Below are 24,322 nucleotides of genomic sequence, written 5' to 3'. Positions count from 1 at the left end.
GAGAAGTGGCAGATGGAGTTCAACCCTGAAAAGTGTGAGGTTGTCCATTTTGGAAGGACAAATATGAATGCGGAATACAGGGTTAACGGTAGAGTTCTTGGCAATGTGGAGGAGCAGAGAGATCTTGGGGTCTATGTTCATACATCTTTGAAAGTTGCCACTCAAGTGGATAGAGTTGTGAAGAAGGCCTATGGTGTGCTCGCGTTCATTAACAGAGGGATTGAATTTAAGAGCTGTGAGGTGATGATGCAGCTGTACAAAACTTTGGTAAGGCCACATTTGGAGTACTGTGTACAGTTCTGGTCGCCTCATTTTAGGAAGGATGTGGAAGCTTTGGAAAAGGTGCAAAGAAGATTTACCAGGATGTTGCCTGGAATGGAGAGTAGGTCTTACGAGGAAAGGTTGAGGGTGCTAGGCCTTTTCTCATTAGAACGGAGAAGGATGAGGGGCGACTTGATAGAGGTTTATAAGATGATCAGGGGAATAGATAGAGTAGACAGTCAGAGACTTTTTCCCCAGGTGGAACACACCATTACAAGGGGACATACATTTAAGGTGAAAGGTGGAAGATATAGGAGGGATATCAGAGGTAGGTTCTTTACCCAGAGAGTAGTGGGGGCATGGAATGCACTGCCTGTGGAAGTAGTTGAGTCGGAAACATTAGGGACCTTCAAGCAGCTATTGGATAGGTACATGGATTACGGTAAAATGATATAGTGTAGATTTATTTGTTCTTAAGGGCAGCACGGTAGCATTGTGGATAGCACAATTGCTTCACAGCTCCAGGGTCCCAGGTTTCGGCTTGGGTCACTGTCTGTGCGGAGTCTGCACGTCCTCCCCGTGTCTGCGTGGGTTTCCTCCGGGTGCTCCGGTTTCCTCCCACCGTCCAAAGATGTGCGGGTTAGGTGAATTGGCCAATGATAAATTGCCCTTAATGTCCAAATTGCCCTTGGTGTTGGGTGGAGGTGTTGAGTTTGGGTAGGGTGCTCTTTCCAAGAGCCGGTGCAGACTCAAAGGGCCGAATGGCCTCCTTCTGCACTGTAAAATCAATGATAATCTATGATTAATCTAGGACAAAGGTTCGGCACAACATCGTGGGCCGAAGGGCCTGTTCTGTGCTGTATTTTCTATGTTCTATGTTCTATGTGCAAGGTTTCATTTCATTTTCATAGGAAAGTTAATTAATCATCCATGTATGCTCTGCCCAAAGGCAGGTCCTTAGCACGTTACTTGCTAATGCTTTGCCCTGAGCTGTTTTTTTTTTTGTTGACAGTTTTGTGAATAGTGGTTTGTCAGTTTCTTTCACTCCCAGAGGCAGGGCAAGGAGACAGGCCCCAAAGTCTACCTCAGCCAGAATCAAACCTGTGCCATTGGCATTCTTCTGATCCACATCTAGCCAACTGGGAATAGAATTGAAAAGCAGAAAAGTTATATTAAACTTGTTTATAATCTTAGCTGGAGCATATTTGGAAGATTGTGAACATTCCTGGTCTCCATATTTTAGTGATATAGGGCGAGATTCCAGTGCTAAAATAAATGCTAAGTGTGGGCTAAACCGGTGAGAAACTCCCCAGGACCCCAAAAATGACTACGTGTCATTGAATAGCGGTGGGGAAACTCGCCAGTAGAGCCGGCGGGAAACTTCCTGATAAACCCACCACAAATTAACTTAAAAATGTTTTGGCGGGCAGCATGGTGGCACAATGGTTAGCACTGCTGCCCCACGGCGCCAAGGTCCCAGGTTCGATCCCAGCTCTGGGCCATTGTCCGTGTGGAGTTTCACATTCTCCCTGTGTTTGCGTGGATTGGCCACGCTAAATTGCCCCTTAATTGGAAAAAATGAATTGGGTACACTAAATTTAAAAAAAAAGAAATGTTTTGGGAGAATCGTGCCCATAAGAGGCACTGGAAAAGGTGAAAATAAGATTTACTGGAATTGTACCATGAGCTGATGTATTTATCAAGAAACATTTTCCCCAATGACCTGATGGAGATTATGAAAGGGTTTGAAATGGTGTGCTGTTTTCACTGAAGGTGAGACAATGATTAGAGTCTATGGGTAGAATAGTTCCAGTTTGTTCTCCTACCTGCTGGACCAGGCGGGAAGCGTGATGCGCAGCCTGCCAACCATACAGCCGGCTTTTCTCGCTATTTTGTCCAGCGAATGCAGGGGCAAAATCCCAAGCTCTCAATATAAGATAGTCAGTCAGAAATCTAATAGGGAGCTCAGGAGAAACTTATTACCCAGAGAGTGGTTTGAATGTGGAATTCATTACCACAAGGGATAGTTGATGTGAATAACACACAAAGAAGAAAGGAACAGAAAGATCTGGTGGGGGGAATAAGGCTGAGAGAAGGCTAATTGAAGCATGCACACCAGGATCTGTTGGGCTAAATATCCACCTTCTCTGTGATTACTATTTAATCTGTATAATTGGCATAGAGTAGACAGAACTTTATTAGTATATCTAACCATGGTGTGCCATGAGTGTTTGATGGGGCCATGTTAAGAGAGGCTTACTCTGTGCCTTACCTGTTGCAGTATCTTCCCTAAAAATATTTGGATGTTCTATTCCTAATACTGACATTCCCACCTTGGTGCAACACGATGAAAGAAATAGGCCAGAAGTGATATTTAAATGTATGTGTATTGTGCTGAAATTAATTGTTTCCTTCTGACAACACAGTTATTTCATTTTATTTTGTGTTCATTTCTAGCTAAAGAAGGGACCACAGGAGGAGGCTTTACCAGAGAGCTCAAAAGTCGAGCAGTTAATAATGTATGCACTGCACCTGTGTGAATGCCTCTTCGACCCATATCAAATCTGGAGGCGGCACTTGAAAGGGTGAGTGTACATGACCGGTACACAACTATTATTTAATAGATACCTCGCACTTATTGTTGAGTACATGAGTCTAAAGGCCAACTTCTCTCAAGCTCTCCTCACTTATCTCCCCACTTTCAGCATTCCCTAAATCTGAGCAAATTCAGAAAACTATAGGCTAAGACCACTCCCTCCCCCCCCCCCCCCCCCACTTTTCCTGTGCACCCTTGTTCTCACTTAATTCCCTGTGCCCCAATGAATTCACTTGAAGATCCTTGTCTCCCATTTCATCCACTGTTCTTGGAAATTTTTCTTCACCTAATCTGGGTGTAGCTCCTTTAATTTATCCTTGGAATCTGGGCATCAAGATTGGTATTTGTTGGCCTTCGCTTGTTGCCTCAAACTGAGAGTCAACAACTTGGGTAGGGCATTAGAATTACAAATACTTAAAAAGAATCTATTCAAAGTCATTGAGTTTACTGACAACTGCTTTTTTGTTTATATGTTTAGAGTACCAAATTCATTTTATAAAAGCAAATTACCGAATTCATTTTTTCCAATTAAGGGGCAATTTAGCCTGGCCAATCCACCTACCCTGCACATCTTTGGGTTGTGGGGGCGAAACCCATGCAAACACGGGGAGAATGTGCAAACTCCACACGGTCAGTGACCCAGAGCCGGGATCGAAACTGGGACCTTGGCGCCGTGAGGCAGCAATGCTAACCACTGCGCCACCATGCTGCCCTGATAACTGCTTTTTAATATTAAGAAGTAGTTGAATGGATTCTAATTTTCAAAGCCTTATGTTGGAATTTGAACTCGATTCTTCAGATTATTAGCCCAAACTACTGGATTGTCATTGCATATAACATAATTACTGCACTGCACTACCCTTACCAATAAAATCTGTGCCGGTTTTAATTTATTGATTCATACTTTTCCAAGTGCCGATAATTTTCTCTTGGAATAATTTGACTAAAGGTTTCCCCACCATCGACATTCGACCGATAGGCCTGTAATTTCTGGATTTATTTCTCTCCCCTTTCTTTAAACTGGGTGGTAATGTTTGTAATCCTTCAATCCTCTGGCACACTCCCATATCTGATGAGGATTGGAAAATTGTAGCTCGAGGATCCACACTTTCCACGCTTACTTCCCTCATCCCATCTGGAATGGGTGGATTTTCTACAATGACCAGTGTCAACGTTTTTGTTACTTTCTCTTACTATTTCTGTCCTGTCCATTTTCATTGCCTGCACCTTTACTGTGACATAGGCAGTATGTGCCTCCTTACTGAAGACAGGTGCAAAGTACTGATGTTACACTCTGTCTCCATAAGAAATTCCTTTTAGCCTCTAAATAGCCTTACCCATTGATTACCCTTTTATTATTTATAATAGAGTTTTGGGTTCCCTTTTTATGCTGTTGTATGGTCGAAGAATAATTGTCTACCAGGACAGCAGGAAAACTTTGCTCTTCTTTGCTTGAACAATATAGTTCATGGGACGTGGGCATCACTGGCGAGGCCAGCATTTCTGTTGCCCATCCCCACCTGAGTGGGTAGATGGGGGCCTTTGCTTTATCAAATATCCAAAAAGAACCTGCACTCAAGCGTCAGCCTTCATTGAGTACTGAAGTGCTTCAATGGAGGTTTATGACTGGAAAAGATTGATTCACAGCATTACTGTTGGACTGATGCCTTCATCAGAAAAGGGTCACTCAGTTGCATCAAACCAGAAATGCTCAATAAATATTGACATTGCTAATGACACCTACATCCTGAGAATTAATAAATAAGGGTGGGAATTCTCTGTTTGGGAGACTTATGTTCTCCCGCCGGAGATGAATCATCTTTAAAAAAAATGTTTAAAAAATTTTATTGAGGTTTTCACAAAATATCAACAACAAAATGAAAAAGGAACCCAATAGAATTAAATACAGCGCAAAATAAAACAGCCCCGTGCCCCCCTCCCTCCTATACATAAATAATAAATTAACACCCCGAATTAACACAAAGCAAACATAGCAAATATATACGCCCCCTCAGATCCCCCAGTGTAAACAAACAAAAATAAAATTGAACCCCCCCCCCCCCCCCCCCCCGGGTTGCTGCTGCTGACCATTGTCTGCCAGGAAGTCCAAGAACGGTTGCCACCGCCTGAAGAGCCCTTGTACCAATCCTCTTAAGGCGAATTTCACCCTCTCCAATTTAATAAACCCCGACATAGCGTTGATCCAGGATTCCACGCTTGGGGGGGCCTCGCATCCTTCCACTGAAGAAGAATCCTTCGCCGGGCTACCAGGGATGCAAAGGCCAGAATACAGGCCTCTTTCCCCTCCTGCACTCCCAGCTCCCCTGCAACCCCAAATATTGTGAGCCCCCAGCCCGGTTTGACCCTGGATCCTACCACCCCCGGCACCGTCCTCGCTACGCCCTTCCAAAATTCCTCCAGCGCTGGGCATGCCCTGAACATATGGGTCTGATTTGCTGGGCTCCCTGAGCACCTAACACACCTGTCCTCACCCCCAAAGATCCGGCTCATCCTTGTCCCAATCATGTGTGTCCTGTGCAGCACCTTAAACTGTATGAGGCTGAGCCTCGCGCACGAAGAGGAAGAGTTCACCCTCCCTAGGGCATCTGCCCACGTCCCCTCTTCGATCTCCTCTCCCAATTCCTCCTCCCACTTACCTTTCAACTCCACCACCGAGGCCTCCTCCTCCTCCTGCATCACCTGGTAAGTTGCCGAGATCTTCCCCTCTCCAAACCCCCCCCCCCCCCCCCCCCCCGAGAGCCCCCTGTCCTGTACTGTGTGTGGTAGCAGCCGCGGGAATTCCACCACTTGCCGCCTGCCAAACGCCCTTACCTGTAAATACCTAAAGGTGTTCCCCGGGGGGAGCCCATACTTCTCCACCAGCTCACCCAGGCTCGCGAACTTCCCATCCACAAACTGGTCCCCCAACCTTCTTATCCCTGCCCTGTGCCACCCCAAAAACCCTCCATCTATTCTCCCTGGGACAAACCGGTGGTTCCCCCATATTGGGGTCCACACCGAGGCCCTCACTTCCCCTCCTGTGCCGCCTCCACTGCCCCCAGATTTTGAGGGTAGCCGCCAGTACCGGGCTCGTGGTATACCTCCTTGGAGGGAGCGGCAGCGGTGCCGTTGCCAGCGCCTCCAGACTCGTGCCCACACAAGACGCCGTCTCCAGCCTCTTCCATGCAGCCCCCTCCCCCACCATCACCCACTTGCGCACCATCGCCACATTGGCGGCCCAGTAGTACCCACAGAGGTTGGGTAGTGCCAGCCCCCCTCCCCCCATCCCTACTCCGCTCCAGGAACACCCTTCTCACCCTTGGAGTCCCTTGCGCCCACACAAACCTCGCTATGCTCCTGTTGACCCGCCTAAAGAAGGTCTTCGGGATAAGAATGGGGAGGCACTGGAACAGGAACAAAATCCTTGGGAGCACCGTCAGCTTAACTGACTGCACCCTACCCGCCAGGGACAGCGGCAACGCGTCCCACCTCTTGAAATCCTCCTCCATTTGCTCCACTAGCCTCGTGAAATTAAGTCTATGCAGGGCCCCCCAGCTCCTGGCCACCTGGACCCCCAAATACCTGAAGCTCCTCTCCGCCCTTTTTAGTGGGAGCTCGCCAATCCCCCTCTCCTGGTCCCCTGGGTGAACCACGAACAACTCGCTCTTCCCCATGTTGAGCTTGTACCCTGAGAAATCCCCGAACTCCCTGAGGATCCTCATTACCTCCAGCATTCCCCCCACCGGGTCCGCCACATATAGCAGCAAGTCGTCCGCATAGAGCGACAAATTATGCTCCTCCCCACCCCGCACCAACACCCTCCAGTTCCTCGACTCCCTCAGTGCCATAGCCAGGGGTTCAATCGCCAGTGCGAAGAGCAGGGGGAACAGGGGACACTCCTGCCTCGTCCCTCGGTGCAAACAAAAGTACTCGGACCTCCTCTTGTTCGTGGCCACACTCGCCATCGGGACCTCATACAACAGCCTAACCCACCTGACAAACCCCTCCCCAAACCCGAACCTCTTCAGCACCTCCCACAAGTACCCCCACTCTACCCTATCGAAGGCCTTCTCAGCATCCATCGCCACCACTATCTCCGCCTCCCCCTCCCTCACCGGCATCATAATGACGTTCAGGAGCCTCCGCACATTCGCGTTCAACTGCATCCCCTTCACGAACCCCGTGTGGTCTTCGTGGATCACCTGCGGCACACAATCCTCAATTCTCGTGGCTAAGACCTTCGCCAGGACCTTGGCATCTACGTTTAACAACAAAATCGGCCTGTAAGACCCACACTGCAGGGGATCCTTTTCCCGCTTCAGGATCAAGGAGATCAGTGCCCGGGACATCGTCGGGGGTAAAGCCCCCCCCCTCCCTTGCCTCATTGAAGGTCCTAACTAACAGCGGGCCCAACAGGTCCACATATTTTTTGTAGAATTCGACCGGGAAACCGTCCGGCCCCGGTGCCTTCCCGGCCTGCATGCTCCCTATCCCTTCCGCCAGCTCCTCCAGCCCAATCGGGGCCCCCAATCCCGCCACCAGTCCCTCCTCCACCTTTGGAAACCTCAGTTGGTCCAGAAAGCGGCCCATCCCTCCCTCCTCCAGTGGGGGCTCGGACCGATACAGTTGCTGCTGGTATAGAACAAAGAACAAAGAAATGTACAGTACGAAGTCTTACAACACCAGGTTAAAGTCCAACAGGTTTGTTTTGATGTCAATAGCTTTCGGAGCGCTGCTCCTTCCTCAGGTGAATGAAGAGGTCTGTTCCAGAAACACATATATAGACAAATTCAAAGATGCCAAACAATGCTAGGAATGCGAGCATTAGCAGGTGATTAAATCTTTACAGATCCAGAGATGGGGACCCGCGACAATGCAGAATCGCCGAGCAGAAACATATAGCCAAGTTCCGCACACATGAGTGCGGCCTCAACCGGGACCTGGGATTCATGTCGCATTACATTCATCCCCCACCATCTGGCCTGCGAAACCCTACCAACTGTCCTGGCTTGGTACAATTCACACCTCTTTAACCTGGGGTTACCCCATCTCTGGATCTGTAAAGATTTAATCACCTGCTAATGCTCGCATTCCAAGCATTGTTTGGCATCTTTGAATTTGTCTATATCTGTGTTTCTGGAACAGACCTCTGCATTCACCTGAGGAAGGAGCTGCGCTCCGAAAGCTAGTGACGTCGAAACAAACCTGTTGGACTTTAACCTGGTGTTGTAAGACTTCGTACTGTGCTCACCCCAGTCCTACGCCGGCATCTCCACATCAAAGAAATGTACAGCACAGGAACAGGCCCTTCGGCCCTCCAAGCCCCTGCCGACCATGCTGCCCGACTAAACTGCAATCTTCTACACTTCCTGGGTCCGTATCCCTCTATACCCATCCTATTCATGTATTTGTCAAGATGCCCCTTAAATGTCACTATCGTCCCTGCTTCCACCACCTCCTCCGGTAGCGAGTTCCAGGCTCCCACTATACTCTGCGTAAAAAACTTGCCTCGTACATCTACTCTAAACCTTGCCCCTCTCACCTTAAACCTATGCCCCCTAGTAATTGACCCCTCTACCCCGGGGAAAAGCCTCTGACTATCCACTCTGTCGATGCCCCTCATAATTTTGTTCGGTGGGATTCATAAGCAGGTCTGAAAATGAGATTGTTGATATGCTTGCAAAGTTTAGCCGTTAGCATGGAACCTCTCAAAAACCTAACTCTGCCAATCTTTTTGGTTTCAGAGAGATTATTAGTTCCATGGAAAGGAGTAAATATAAATTTGCACCAGCTGTTTTACCTCAGGAATTCGACACATTCTTCCATGGTAAGTAAATCTGGGAACTCTGACAGTAGCAGAGGGGGTAGCAGAGGGTTGTGATTGTGTTAAGTATAACATTCGCGCCACACAAATGCTGGTCAATGGTAATTTCCAACAAGCGAGAATGTAACCATCTCCCCAAAAAGTTCAATGGCATTACCATCATTCAATCCTCAACATCCTGTGGGTTGCCATTGACCAGAAACTGAACTGGACCAGACATATAAATACATAGGATAAACATTATGACTACAAGAACAGGTCAGTGGTGATGTGTTAGGCGGGTAGGTTCGATGTGGATGGCACTCGATGCAGGGAAGCTGGAAACAGACGTCTAACACTGGAGAAGATCCAACACTCTTTTATTCAACGATAGAACTGATATACATGTTCAGCTGTGGGTTGACACTATACTGAACTGACTGGAGACCTTGTAATAGCCTGACCAGACTTACTAGCTACCGCATGGTGTTTGCACTTGCTAGCTCATGGACTCTGACTTTCTCAGTGGCTGGGTCCCGAGAGAGCGGGAAACCTAGTGCCCTCTGGCTTTATAGTGATAGCGTCCTGTCCGGTGATTGGCTGCACTGTGTTGTGTGCTTACTGGTCATCCTGTATGTCAATCACTGCCTGTCTGCATCTCATTATATACATGACTGGATATTATGACATCCCCTCACTTTTTTGTTTAGATACATAAATACTAAGGTGTGCATTCGTATCTATATATATATGTATATATGCCTGACTATATACAAAAGGTGTCTAAATGAACGTATATACAAAGGAAGGTGTCGATAGTGCAGATACATGGCAAACAAAACAATATTTATAGAGGTTAAATCGCTGAAGTCACAAAATGTACAAAAGTTCAGTCTACAGATTCAGTCGTTGTGGTGGGCGACGAATTCTTGTCGATCGCCGCAGTGGTGGATCAGGAGCCGCCTGCACGTAATAGGCGGGATCGCTGCCATCGCAGTGGTTGCATGGGCTGGCAGGATTGCTGGTAGATCGGTGGTCTCGTGGCAGCGTACGTCCGGAGGAAGCATCGCAGGTGGCGGGGCACTTCGGTCAGGTAGCGGGTGTGGAACTCTTCGCAATGCCCGTCTGTTGCACCGTAGCAGGGAGCCATCAGCCATACGGACAAGGAACGATCTTGGGGCCACTTGTTTGATCACAACAGCTGTGGCTGACCAGCCGCCCTCAGGCAACTGGACACGAACATGATCAGTTGGGGCCAGCTCGGGTAGATCCGTGGCATGAGCATCGTATGTGGCCTTCTGTTGGGCCCATGACTGCAGCATTTTCTGTAAGACCGTGAGATGGTCAAGGTCTGGAACGTGGATGGCTGGAACTGTGGTCCTCAGAGTGCGATTCATGAGCATCTGCGCTGGAGACAACCCAGTGGACAGTGGGGTTGCCCTGTATGCCAGCATCGCCAGGTTGAAGTCGGAGCCTGAGTCTGCAGCTTTGCACAGCAACCGCTTTACAATATGGACCCCTTTCTCGGCCTTCCCGTTTGACTGCGGGGAGTGGGGACTGGATGTTACGTGACGGAAGTTGTAGGACTGTGCAAAGTCAGACCATTCCTGGCTATAAAAGCAAGGACCATTGTCGCTCATTACCGTGAGCGGAATCCCATGCCTGGTGAACGTTTCTTTGCAGGCTTTGATTACCGCCTTCGACGTGAGGTCGGACAGTTTCACCACTTCTGGGTAACTGGAGAAGTAGTCGACCAGGAGTACATAGTCACACCCCTTGGCGTGGAAAAGTTCTACACCTACTTTGGACCACGGAGAGGTCACGACCTCGTGCTGTTGCAGCGTTTCCTTGGGTTGAGCTGGTTGAAACTTCTGATAGGTAGGGCAGTTGAGGACTGTGCCGGCAATGTCCTGGCTGATGCCCGGCCAATAGACCGCCTTCCGAGCTCTGCGTCGACATTTCTCGACCCCAAGGTGACCCTCATGGAGTTGGCCCAGCACCATAGCCCGCATGCTCTGAGGAATTACGATCCTGTCGAATTTCAGAAGGATTCCCTTCACCACCATCAGTTCATCTTTTACGTTATAGAACTGGGGACATTGTCCCTTCTGCCAGCCATTGGTAAGGTGCTGCATCACACGCTGCAGCAGAGGATCCTGGGCCGTCTCCTCACGAATTTGGATAACCCGTTCGTCAGAGGCCGGAAAGTTGATGGCACACAACTGCACTTGCGCTTCTATGTGGCAGATGAAGTCACTTTGTTCACACGGTGTGGTAATAGAACAAAGAACAAAGAAAAGTACAGCACAGGAACAGGCCCTTCGGCCCTCCAAGCCCGTGCCGACCATGCTGCCCGACTAAACTACAATCTTCTACACTTCCTGGGTCCATATCCCTCTATTCCCATCCTATTCATGTGTTTGTCAAGATGCCCCTTAAATGTCACTATCGTCCCTGCTTCCACCACCTCCTCCGGTAGCGAGTTCCAGGCACCCAATACCCTCTATGTAAAAACACTTGCCTCGTACATCTACTCTAAACCTTGCCCCTCACACCTTAAACCTATGCCCCCTAGTAATTGACCCCTCTACCCTGGGGAAAAGCCTCTGACTATCCACTCTATCTATGCCCCTCATAATTTTGTAGACTTCGATCAGGTCGCCCCTCAACCTCCGTTGTTCCAGTGAGAATAAACCGAGTTTATTCAACCGCTCCTCATAGCTAATGCCCTCCATTCCAGGCAACATTCTGGTAAATCTCTTCTGCACCATCTCTAAAGCCTCCATATCCTTCTGGTATGTGGCGACCAGAATTGAACACTATACTCCAAGTGTGGCCTAACTAAGGTTCTATACATCTGCAACATGACTTGCCAATTCTTAGACTCAATGCCCTAGCCAATGAAGGCAAGCATGCCGTATGCCTTCTTGACTACCTTCTCCGCCTGTGTTGCTCCTTTCAGTGACCTGTGGACCTGTACACCTAGATCTCTCTGACTTTCAATACTCTTGAGGGTTCTACCACTCACTGTATATTCCCTACCTGCATTAGACCTTCCAAAATGCATTACCTCACATTTGTCCGGATTAAACTCCATCTGCCATCTCTCCGCCCAAGTCTCCAAACAATCTAAATCCTGCTGTATCCTCTGATAGTCCTCATCGCTATCCGCAATTCCACCAACCTTTGTGTCGTCTGCAAACTTACTAATCAGACCAGTTACAATTTCCTCCAAATCATTTATATATACTACAAAGAGCAAAGGTCCCAGCACTGATCCCTGTGGAACACCACTGGTCACAGCCCTCCAATTAGAAAAGCATCCTTCCATTGCTACTCCCTGCCTTCTATGACCTAGCCAGTTCTGTATCCACCTTGCCAGCTCACCCCTGATCCCGTGTGACTTCACCTTTTGTACTAGTCTACCATGAGGGACCTTGTCAAAGGCCTTACTGAAGTCCATATAGACAACATCCACTGCCCTACCTGCATCAATCATCTTTGTGACCTTCTCGAAAAACTCTATCAAGTTAGTGAGACACGACCTCCCCTTCACAAAACCATGCTGCCTCTCACTAATACATCCATTTGCTTCCAAATGGGAGTAGATCCTGTCTCGAAGAATTCTCTCCAGTAATTTCCCTACCACTGACGTAAGGCTCACCGGCCTGTAGTTCCCTGGATTATCCTTGCTACCCTTCTTAAACAGAGGAACAACATTGGCTATTCTCCAGTCCTCCGGGACATTACCTGAAGACAGTGAGGATCCAAAGATTTCTGTCAAGGCCTCAGCAATTTCCTCTCTAGCCTCCTTCAGTATTCTGGGGTAGATCCCATCATATTTTTCAAGACGCCCAACACCTTGGGCGTCATTCTCCGACCCCCCGCCGGTTCGGAGAATGGCCGTTGGCCGCCGTGAATCCAGCCCCCGCCCCCGCCAAAGTCTCCGGTACCGGAGATTGGGCGGGGGCGGGAATCGGGCCGCGCCGGTTGGCGGGACCCCCCGCTCAATTCTCCGGCCCGGATGGGCCGAAGTCCCGCCCAGAAATTGCCTGTCCCGCCGGCGTAAATCAAACCTGGTATTTACCGGCGGGACCAGGCGGCGTGGGTGGACTCCGGGGTCCTGGGGGGGGGGGGCGCGGGGCGATCTGACCCCGGGGGGTGCCCCCACGATGGCCTGGCCCGCGATCGGGGCCCACCGATCCGCGGGAGGGCCTGTGCCGTGGGGGCACTCTTTCCCTTCCGCCTCCGCCACGGCCTCCACCATGGCGGAGGCGGAAGAGACTCTCCCCACTGCGCATGCGCGGGAAATTGTCGGCGCCCGCTGACGCTCCCGCGCATGCACCGGGAAACTGTCAGTGGCCGCTGACGCTCCCGCGCATGCGCCGCATTTCCGCGCCAGCTGGCGGGGCAACAAACGCCATTTCCGCCAGCTGGCGGGGCGGAAATCCCTCCGGCGTCGGCCTAGCCCCTCAATGTTGGGGCTAGGCCGCCAAAGATGCGGAGCATTCCGCACCTTTGGGCCGGCGCGATGCCCGTCTGATTGGCGCCGTTTTTTGGGGAGAATTTCGCCCCTTGTCTTTTTGGATCTCAATGTGACCCAGGCTATCTACACACCCTTCTTCGGACTCAACATCTACCAATTCCTTCTCTTTGGTGAACACTGATGCAAAGTATTCATTTAATACCTCGCCCATTTCCTCTGGCTCCACACATAGTGCCTATCTTTCAGTGGGCCAACCCTTTCCCTGGCTACCCTCTTGCTTTTTATGTACGTGTAAAAAGCCTTGGGATTTTCCTTAACCCTATTTGCCAATGACTTTTCGTGACCGCTTCTAGCCCTCCTGACTCCTTGTTTAAGTTCCTTCCTACTTTCCTTATATTCCACACAGGCTTCGTCTGTTCCCAGCCTTTAAGCCCTGACAAATGCCTCCTTTTTCTTTTTGACGAGGCCTACAATATCTCTTGCTATCCAAAGTTCCTGAAAATTGCCGTATTTATCCTTCTTCCTCACAGGAACATGCCGGTCCTGAATTCCTTTCAACTGACACATGAAAGCCTCCCACATGTCAGATATTGATTTACCCTCAAACATCCGCCCCCAATCTATGTTCTTCAGTTCCCGCCTAATATTGTAATAATTAGCCTTCCCCCAATTCAGCACATTCACCGTAGGACCACTCTTGCCCTTGTCCACCAGTACTTTAAAACTTACTGAATTGTGGTCACTGTTCCCGAAATGCTCCCCTACTGAAGCTTCTACCACCTGGCCGGGCTCATTCCCCAATACCAGGTCCAGTACAGCCCCTTCCCTAGTTGGACTGTCTACATATTGTTTTAAGAAGCCCTCCTGGATGCTGGATAGGGCATCTGCAACGATCAGCTCTTTGCCTGGCGTGTATACAAGTTCAAAGTCGTAGTGGCGTAGCTTAAGAAGAATTCGCTGTAACCGGGGTGTCATGTCATTTAAATCCTTCTGGATTATATGGACTAGAGGCCGATGGTCTGTTTCTACCGTGAATTTTGGCAGGCCGTAAACGTAGTCGTGAAACTTGACTATCCCTTTCAGGAGGCCCAGACACTCCTTCTCAATCTGAGCGTACCGTTGCTCAGTGGGCATCATGGCCCTGGAGGCATACGCCACTGGAGCCCAGGACGAGGAGTCATCTCGCTGAAGGAGCACCGCCCAAATGCCGTCCTGGCTTGCATCTGTCGATATCTTGGTTTCCTTGGTTGGGTTGAAGAACGCTAGAACCGGGGCTGTGGTGAGCTTTGCTTTCAGCTCACACCATTCCTCTTCATGCGTGGGCAGCCACTGGAAAACCGTGGATTACAGGGTGATATAGACGGGCTAGTCAGATAGGCAGAACAGCAATTCAAGATTGGATGGAATTCCTTTCAATGCCAGTGCCTCACGGTGAATAAAACAATTATTCCAAACAATGTCCTGACCAGCTGGCTCCTTAATACTGACTATAACTCCTGTTTTTCATGTTGACTGCTCCATTACTTGTGATTCCTCTGCAATTACCCCAGTCGAGCGCGCACTTTCCAACCACAAAACTATTCAAAACGTCAAAAATTTCTGCGTCAGTTGTGTGGGTTGCTAAAGTAAGGTAACACAGCAAATCTTCAACAAATTCATTGTGCCAAACATACCTAATGTAACCTAGCTTGGTTGCATAATCTGAAATGTCTGTACTTTCATCCAGTTGTATTGAGAATGCTTGCACTGTTTTTAAATGAGAAATAAGCTGGGCTTCTAAATTCTCAGCAATATCAGAAATTCGGCGAGCCGCTGTGCTATCACTAAGTGGGATGCATTTCACTTTTTCAACAAACCTCTCATCTATGACCGTACAAACTATTTCTAATGCTGCAGGGAGAATTAATCTCTCTGCTACAGTGTGGGGCATTTTTTCTTTAGCTGCACGGTAAGCTACCATGTAAGAGGCTAATTGTACTTTGTCGTTCAGTGTAACATTTCTGCTGAGGACTTGAGCTGACGATTTAAGTTCTCATTGCATCCTTTGAAAAAAATCAAGAGGTTTGTCCTCGAACTCGTCATGCTTTGTCTTCAAATGCCTTTGAAGTTTTGAGGGTTATAAACTTCCATTTGCCAGCACTTCCCTGCATATAATGCACATGCTCCTTGCATCCTGATTTGTATTGGCACAATTAATAAATCCATACCTTAAAAAGTCATCTTTATACTGCTTTGTGACTGATTTCAGTTTCTTCTTAATGGGCTGTTCAGCAAAGGCCCTGGAGCTCACATCACCACTGCTTTGTCCTGGTGTGGACCCTCTTGAACAGCTCACACCAGCACTGCTTTGTCCTGCTGTGGACCCTCCTGAACAGCTCACACAACACTGCTTTGTCCTGCTGTGGATTCTCCTGAGCCAGTCTCTCCAGCAGGTTTAGTTGTGGGACCCTGGCCTGTTTGTGTCTCTGGCCCTCTCTTCCTTATAACAAAACGATCCATTTTAAATTTTACTGTCCTGTTGCTTGTTTGCTGCTAACAAAATGGAGGAATCGCAATTGCACCCAAAGCACGTGATGTCGATGTTCAGGGGGCGTGATCTGCTCTCTGCCTCCCTTTAGGCAAGAAGATTAGGTAAAAAAAAATTTTAAATCTTCTGCGTCTCTGCAGCAGCCGGCTATTAATAACGCCGGCTGCAAGCGGCCTTCAAAATGGCCGGGAACATGTAAAAGAAAATGCGGCCGCACTGTGCTTGCGTGCCCAATCATCGGGGCGCATGCGCAATGCGGCCGCAATTTTTTTACATGTTCCCGGCCATTTTGACGCTCGCTTGCAGCCGGCGTTATTAAAAGCCGGCTGCTGCGGCTGTTGCGCACGGATTTGTGCGATCGTGAGCGCCGCGAAGGACGGCACTGTGACCCTCCCGACACCTGCCCGCAACCCACCTGCGGGTTGCGCCACCGAGTTTGACAATCACTGCACTATAGGAAGGGTGGTGATTGCATTGGGAAGGTTGCAGAGAAGATTCACTGAATGTTGCGTGGGCTGGAGCATTTTGTCTATGAAGGGAGACTGATTAGGGTGGGATTGCTTTCCTTAGTGCAGAGAAAACTGAGGGGAGACCTGATTGAGGTGTACAAAATTAGGAAGGACATTGATAGGGTCGATAGGAAGAAACTTTACCCCTTAATTGAGAGGTCATTAACCTGGGGACATAGATTTAAGGTAAGGGAAAGGAGATTTAGAGGAGATTTGAGGAACTACTTATTCACCCAGAGGGTAGTTGAAATCTGGAACTCGCTGCCTGACAGGGTGGTATAGACAGGTACATTCACAATAGTTAGGAAGCATTTCGATGAGCACTTGAAATATTATCGCATACATAGTTATGGACCAAGTGCTGGAAATGGGATAAGAATACAGAGTGATTCTATGATTCTAGGTGCTCAATGACTGGCACAGACACCATGGGCCAAAAAGCATCTTGCTATGCTGCACCTCTATGACTCACCTGCCAGGATGAGTGCAGTTCCAATGACACTCAACAAACTTGACACCATCAGGGCAATGCAGCGCATTTAAAAGGCACCCCATCCATCACCTTAAAAATTCACTCCTTCCACCGCCATCACACAAGGACAGCAGTATGTACCATCTCCAAAATCCACTGCAGCAATGCGCCAATCGTCCTTTTACATCACTTTCCAAACGGTTGATCTCTACCACGTAGCAGGCAAGGCAGTGTGGTGTTGGGCGTTCTGACACACAGATGAGCCAACACGGTTGTATATGGTACAACGCTATTTTATTTAAACTTTCTATGTACAGTTTTGTCTTGATACTCTGCACGTGGGGATTCCCTGTTTGTGATGTTAAAACAGGTCGTGTCCGTGTCCTTGTCCCCAGACCTACTGTCCACCAGGTGTCGTGTTCGTGCTTTTATACGGTTCCTGTCTTTGTGTGTGATTGGTTGTGGTGTTGTGTGTTCTGATTTGTCTGTTGGTGTGTCCATCATGACGTGTGTGTTTGAATATCATGACATCCCCCCCCTTTTTACAAAGATATGTGCCTACGTGGTAATAAATATAATCGTGTCGTGAGTGCATCTAAGAGTGTGTGTGTGTTGTGTACAGCATGTGCATATGACGTAACTATTTACATGGGGCGATGTTGGGTGCGTCACATGAACAAGGTTGTACCATAACAGAACATGAATGCGAACGAGAAAAAAAACTTGAACAGTGGTCCAGTCAGACGATATCTGGAACGATAAACAACAACAGGTTATAATACAGAAGCGTGTAGCTTTTTGAACATATGAACGGTGTTATAAGTCCAGTCTAATGGGCTTGCGACGAGTTCGGGTTGACCGCCTCAAGGGTGGGTCAAAAACCACCGGCTGATGTGCAAGCCTGGCCATGGGTGGCGATGGAGAGGGCGTGATCTGCGGCAGCTCCACAAAGTCATCCTCGGAAGACTGTTGAGGATCTGGCGTGTGTGTACTGTGTGGCTGCGAGAGTGGAAGTCGGAGAAGGGCGCGCCGATTGCGGCGACGCACTGAACCATCCGGCATGCGAATCAGGAACGAGCGGGGAGCCACACTTCGGAGGACTTCGGCCGGTGCTGACCAGCCACCATACGGTTGGTGGACGCGTACTTTGTCTCCGGAGGACAGGGGGGGCAGGTCCGTCGCTCATGTGTCGTACTGACTTTTCTGGCGATCACGCTGCATTTGCATGTTACGAAGAACCGTCTCATGGCCTGTTGTTGGTGCCAGGATGGATGGTACCGTCGTCCTGAGGGAGCGACCCATTAGGAGCTGCGCTGGCGAGAGACCCGTGGAAAGCGGGGCCGATCGATAGGCCAGCAAGGCGAGGTTAAAGTCCGATCCGGCAGCAGCCGCCTTGCACAGGAGCCGCTTGGCAATGTGGACGCCCTTCTCTGCCTTCCCATTCGACTGTGGATGTAGAGGGCTGGATGTCACATGAGTGAAACCATATGCTGCGGCAAAGGATGACCATTCACGGCTGGCGAAACAGGGTCCATTGTCTGACATGACAGTCCTTGGAATGCCATGGCGAGCAAATGTTTCCTTGCAGGCCCCAATGACTGCGGACGACGTCAGATCATGTAGAGGCATGACTTCCGGGTAGTTTGAGAAGTAATCTATAATAATGATGTAATCTCTGCCGAGCGCGTGAAATAGGTCAACACCCACCTTCGCCCAGGGGGACGTCACCAACTCGTGTGGTAGAAGCGTCTCCGGAGGTTGCGCCGGCTGAAACCTCTGACAGGTTGTGCAATTGAGCACCATGTTGGCTATGTCTTCATTAATACTCGGCCAATATACCGCCTCTCGGGCCCTTCGTCTGCATTTTTCGACGCCCAAGTGGCCTTCGTGTAATTGATTAAGAATCATCTGGCGCAATCTGTGCGGAATAATAATCCTGTCTAATTTCATAAGGACCCCGTCTATGTTGGTAAGGTCATCTCGCACATTATAAAACTGGGGGCACTGCCCTTTGAGCCACTCTTCCGCCATGTGGCGCATCACTCGCTGTAGAAGGGGGTCAGTCGCCGTCTCTGCGCGTATGTGGGCCAGACTTGGGTCATCAGCTGGCAGATTTGCTGCTGTCAGAGTCACATGTGCCTCAATTTGACGCATGAACCCCTCCGCATCTGGTGGTGTGCTCACTGCTCGGGAGAGCATGTCCGCCACGATGAGATCCTTCCCCGGAGTGTAGATCAGTTCGAAATCATACCTCCTGAGTTTAAGTAAGATGCGCTGGAGGCGAGGGGTCATGTCGTTCAGGTCTTTGTTAATGATGTTGACCAGGGGGCGGTGGTCAGTTTCAACCGTAAATCGTGGAAGACCATACACATAGTCGTGGAACTTGTCCAGTCCAGTTAACAAGCCCAGGCATTCTTTTTCTATTTGCGCGTAGCGCTGTTCGGTAGGGGTCATGGCTCGTGAGGCATATGCAACCGGGGCCCATGACGACGTGCTGTCTTTCACACAAGGACAGCAGTATGTACCATCTCCAAAATCCACTGCAGCAATGCGCCAATCGTCCTTTTACATCACTTTCCAAACGGTTGATCTCTACCACGTAGCAGGCAAGGCAGTGTGGTGTTGGGCGTTCTGACACACAGATGAGCCAACACGGTTGTATATGGTACAACGCTATTTTATTTAAACTTTCTATGTACAGTTTTGTCTTGATACTCTGCACGTGGGGATTCCCTGTTTGTGATGTTAAAACAGGTCGTGTCCGTGTCCTTGTCCCCAGACCTACTGTCCACCAGGTGTCGTGTTCGTGCTTTTATATGGTTCCTGTCTTTGTGTGTGATTGGTTGTGGTGTTGTGTGTTCTGATTTGTCTGTTGGTGTGTCCATCATGATGTGTGTGTTTGAATATCATGACAGGCAGCAGGTTTCCCTCTAAGCCACACAGCATCTTAGCTAGGAGCTAAATCGCTATTTCTTCACTATGACTCAGTCAGAAATATGGCACTCCCTCCCTCACATCACTGTAGGTGTATCTAATACTCTTCTTAGATAGTCTGTCAGAATTATTTCCATTTCATTTTGGGCTCTGAGATGGCTTTTAAGCCCAATGCGCAACCTGCAGGTTCTGACACGTCGGGCAGGTGGTGCTTGGATGGTCGGGTAGATGAGTTTTTGGGAGGTTGATTGTCTCTTTCTGATACTTCGACTTCACCTCTGTATGTCCCTAATGAAGTCGCATAATGTATTAGGTGTCTTCCTAAATGAATCTTCTCCATTTTTGTCAGTCACAAGCCTGAGACTCCTTTGAGTTTGTGGGGATGATTGAACTCTTCATGGATACATTAAGGACATCCCTAAAGTGTTCCATTTTCCTCCTGGGCGTCTCCTGCCATGGGTTCCAACTAGAGCAGCTGCTTCGGGAGTCTGGTGTCAGGCATACGAATGACGTGTCCTGCCTAGCAGAGCTGGTTTGGAGGGAATAGCACCTCAATGTTGGACATGTTGGCTTGGTAGCACAGTGGTCAGCATTGCTGCTTCACAACTCCAGGGTCCCGGGTTCGATTCCCGGCTCGGCAGACTGTCTGTGCGGAGTCTGCACGTTTCCCCCGTGTCAGCGTGGGTTTCCTTTGAGTGCTCCGGATTCCTCTCTCAGTCTAAAGATGTGCAGGTTAGATGGATTGGTCATGCTCAATTGCCCTTCGTGTCTAAAAAGGTTAGGTGGAGTAACGGGGATAGGGTGGAGGTGTGGGCTTAGGTAGGGTGCTTTTCCAAGGATTTCCAAGGCCTCCTTCTGCACTGTAAGTTCTATGATTCTAGAGGATGCCACTATTGGATCACCTTTTCTGCCCACAGGATTTTAGCAATCTTGTCAAAACACCACTGGTGGTACTTTGCTTTGGGGTACCTGCTGGAGATTGGCTCAAGCCTCTGAAGCACATAGAAACACCGAGATTACTGCTGCCCAGTAAAACATGGTGTACCCACACAAGATAGACTGCAGCGGTCGACACAGTGGTTCAACACCACCTTCTCCAGGCAAATTAGAAATGGGCAGAATAAGAGGTAGCTTAGAGTACATTAAGCACCTAGTGTAAGAGAAGGCTGGGAGTATCTTTGGTACAGGATACAGAGCAGCATGGTGGCACAGTGGTTACCACTGCTGTCTCACAGCGCCAGGGACCCGTTGGGTTCAATTACAACCTTGGGTACTGCCTGTGTGGAGTTTGCACTTTCTCCCTGTGGCTGCATGTGTTTCCTCCAGGTGCTCTGGTTTCCTCCCACAGTCCCAAAATGTGTAGCTTAGGTGGATAAAACAAATTACTGCAGATGCTGGAATCTGATACCAAAGAGAAAATGCTGGAAAATCTCAGCAGGTCTGGTAGCATCTCTGGGGAGAGAAAAGAGCTGACGTTTTGAGTCCAGATGACCCTTTGCCAAAGCTTAAAAGACATAGAAAGTGGGAAATATTTATACTGTGGGGTGAGAGAATGAAAGATCATTTTCCACTTTCTATGTCTTTTAGCTTTGACAAAAGGTTGATCTGACCATAGTGGGCCGGATCTCGAATAACGACGAGTCAGAATACAGGAGGGAGATTGAGAACCTAGTGGAGTGGTGCAGCGATAACAATCTCTCCCTCAATGCCAGCAAAACTAAAGAGCTGGTCATTGACTTCAGGAAGCAAAGTACTGTACACACCCCTGTCAGCATCAACGGGGCTGAAGTGGAGATGGTTAGCAGTTTCAAATTCCTAGGGGTGCACATCTCCAAAAATCTGTCCTGGTCCACCCACGTCGATGCTACCACCAAGAAAGCACAACAGCGCCTATACTTCCTCAGGAAACTAAGGAACTTTGTCATGCCCACATTAACCCTCACCAACTTTTACAGATGCACCATAGAAAGCATCCTACCGGGCTGCATCACAGCCTGGTATGGCAACTGCTCGGCCCAGGACCACAAGAAACTTCAGAGAGTCGTGAACACCGCCCAGTCCATCACACGAACCTGCCTCCCATCCATTGACTCCATCTACACCTCCCGCTGCCTGGGGAAAGCGGGCAGCATAATCAAAGACCCCTCCCACCCGGCTTATCACTCTTCCAACTTCTTCCATCAGGCAGGACATCCAGAAGTCTGAGAACGTGCACAAACAGACTCAAAAACAGTTTCTTCCCCACTGTCACCAGACTTCTACATGACCCTCTTATGGACTGACCTCATTAACACTACACCCTGTATGCTTCATCCGATGCCGGTGCTTATGTAGTTACATTGTATACATTGTGTTGCCCTATTATGTATTTTCTTTTCTTCCCTTTTACTTAATGATCTGCAAGCTGCTCGCAGAAAAATACTTTTCACTGTACCTCGGTACACGTGACAAATCCAATCCAATCTGGACTCGAAATGTTAGCTCTTTTCTCTCCCTACAGATACTGCCAGACCTGCTGAGAATTTCCAGCATTTTCTCTTTGGTTGTAGGTTGAGTGGATTGGCCATGCTAAATTGTTCCTTACTGTCCAAAAGATTAGATGGGTTTGCGGAGGAGTGGGCCTAGGTAGGGTGCTCTTTCAGAGAGTCGGTGCAGACTTGACAGGCTGAATGTCCTCCTTTTGCATGCAGAGATTCTATAACAGGCCTGGGAATGTCCAGCAAACAGGATACCAAGACCTGGGATGTATTACAGGCAGGCTAACACAGAGCTGAAACTTCAACAGAAAGACAAATCAGGAAAGGTGCAAAACAGGCTGCTGATTCACTAACATTAATGTTTTGCCTGGCGATGGAATTTAAAAGTATTCCTTCTATGCACTTTCCAGTGTGTGATGTGAGGGAGGAAGGAGTAATTTTGATTTGGTGATGGGATGAAACTTGTGATATTAGATGAGCCAACCCTCTATACGTCCCTCCTGATTCTAATTTACAATGACCTCTATGAAAGTGGAAAATAGCAAAGATATATAATAGATGGCCATTTTACACAAGCAGTCCATGTCAAAATGATCCCCACTGTGTGCAGCACACTGTTAGTTACGCTGTATATGAAACATTGTGTGCAATGCACTGTCTCTATCTAGTTTCCAATACACATGCAGCCAAGGCTTGTTCGCAATAGTGACAGGTGTTTCTCTTATGGGTGTATGTTAAGAGAGCTTGAGTCCATGAAGACTTTGTCATACAAGTTCAATTTATCCACCTGGAATTACTCTAACCCATGTTTATTGTTTTCATTCACAATCCTCACAGAAAGTTTCAAGAACAGCCAGAGCTTGCCAAAGACAATCCATCTGCGACTGATATATCTCTATGGAGCCATAATCAGTGGGAGTAAGGTAAAGCAAAGCTTGAGTACTGATTCCATAGCTAGAATATATAGCAACCTTGAAATGCCTTTTCTTTTATGCTGTTTATCTGATGCATGGTTCCCCCTCTCCTCCAAGAAAGAGAGAACTTTAGACACCAGGGGCGGGATTCTCCGCAATCGGCGCGATGTCCGCCGACCGGCGCCAAAAACGGCGCGAATCAGTCCGGCATCACGCCGCCCCAGAGGTGCGGAATTCTCCGCATCTTGAGGGGCCGAGCCCTCGCCTTGAGGGGCTAGGCCCGCGCCGGACTGATTTCCGCCCCGCCAGCTGGCGGGAAAGGCCTTTGGTGCCCTGCCAGCTGGTGCGGAAATGACTTTGCCGTGCGGTGCATGCGCGGGAGCGTCAGCGACCGCTCACGGCAGCCCCGTGCATGCGCAGTGGAGGGGGTCTCTTCCGCCTCCGCCATAGTGGAGACCATGGCGAAGGCGGAAGGAAAAGAGTGCCCCCACGCCACAGGCCCGCCCGCAGATCGGTGGGCCCCGATCGCGGGCCAGGCCACCGTGGGGGCACCCCCGGGGCCAGATCGCCCAGCACCCCCCCCCCCAGGGCCCCGGATCCTGCCCGCGCCACCTTGTCCCGCCGTTCAAAAGGTGGTTTAATCCACGCCGGCGGGACAGGCATTCCAGTAGCGGGACTTCGGCCCATCGCGGGCCGGAGAATAGCCGGGGGGGGCCCGCCAACCGGCACGGCGCGATTCCCACCCCCGTTGAATATCCGGTGCCGGAGAATTCGGCAACCGGCAGGGGCGGGATCCACGCCAGCCCCCGACGATTCTCCGACCCGGCGGGTCCCGCCCCATATTTAGATTTCCAGAATATCGATCACAGCCGATCAATTGTTTTGAAATCATTTTATATGCAACAAGGTCCTGCCGATGTTGATTGAGGAAGGAATGTTGGCCAATGTTTCTCTGTTGTAACCTTCCCCTCCCCGCTCTCTCTCTCTATTTCAGTAGTGCCGCTACAAATATTCAAACCTCTCCAAGCTCACCATCCTGCAGGCCCTTTCCCCTACCCATATCTTCATTAAACTGTGTTGTGAAGATGCTGGCGTTGGACTAGGGTGAGCACAGGAAGAAGTTTTACAACATCAGATTGAAGACCAACAGGTTTGTTTCGAATCACTAGCTTTCGGAGCACTGCTCCTACCTGAGGAAGGAGCAGTGCTCCAAATGCCAGTGATTCGAAATAAACCTGCTGGTCTTTAATCTGATGTTGTAAGACTTCTTACTGTTCATTAAACTGCACAGAAATGGTAATGTTCTGCCCAGTCCATGTTGGCCTTGAATTTCTGCATGAGTT

At 49.2% G+C, this 24,322-nt stretch overlaps 1 protein-coding gene across 3 annotated transcripts in view; it reads left to right on the top strand.

Annotated features, from left to right (window-relative positions):
• nbeal2 (neurobeachin-like 2) overlaps positions 1–24,322 on the top strand; it is a 519,702-nt gene that overhangs the window by 249,362 nt on the left and 246,018 nt on the right. For all 3 annotated transcript variants that reach the window (XM_072468153.1, XM_072468151.1, XM_072468152.1), the window contains exons 5-7: positions 2,719–2,846; positions 8,602–8,684; positions 22,903–22,988. In XM_072468153.1, coding sequence (XP_072324254.1) covers positions 2,719–2,846; positions 8,602–8,684; positions 22,903–22,988 — 297 coding nt within the window. The remainder of the gene's footprint in view (positions 1–2,718; positions 2,847–8,601; positions 8,685–22,902; positions 22,989–24,322) is intronic.

The sequence above is a fragment of the Scyliorhinus torazame genome, chromosome 11, assembly GCF_047496885.1.
Source record: "Scyliorhinus torazame isolate Kashiwa2021f chromosome 11, sScyTor2.1, whole genome shotgun sequence".
In the NCBI taxonomy this organism is placed as follows: domain Eukaryota; kingdom Metazoa; phylum Chordata; class Chondrichthyes; order Carcharhiniformes; family Scyliorhinidae; genus Scyliorhinus; species Scyliorhinus torazame.
Note: the sequence above shows the minus strand (reverse complement) of the source record. Positions and strands in the feature narration are given on the sequence as shown.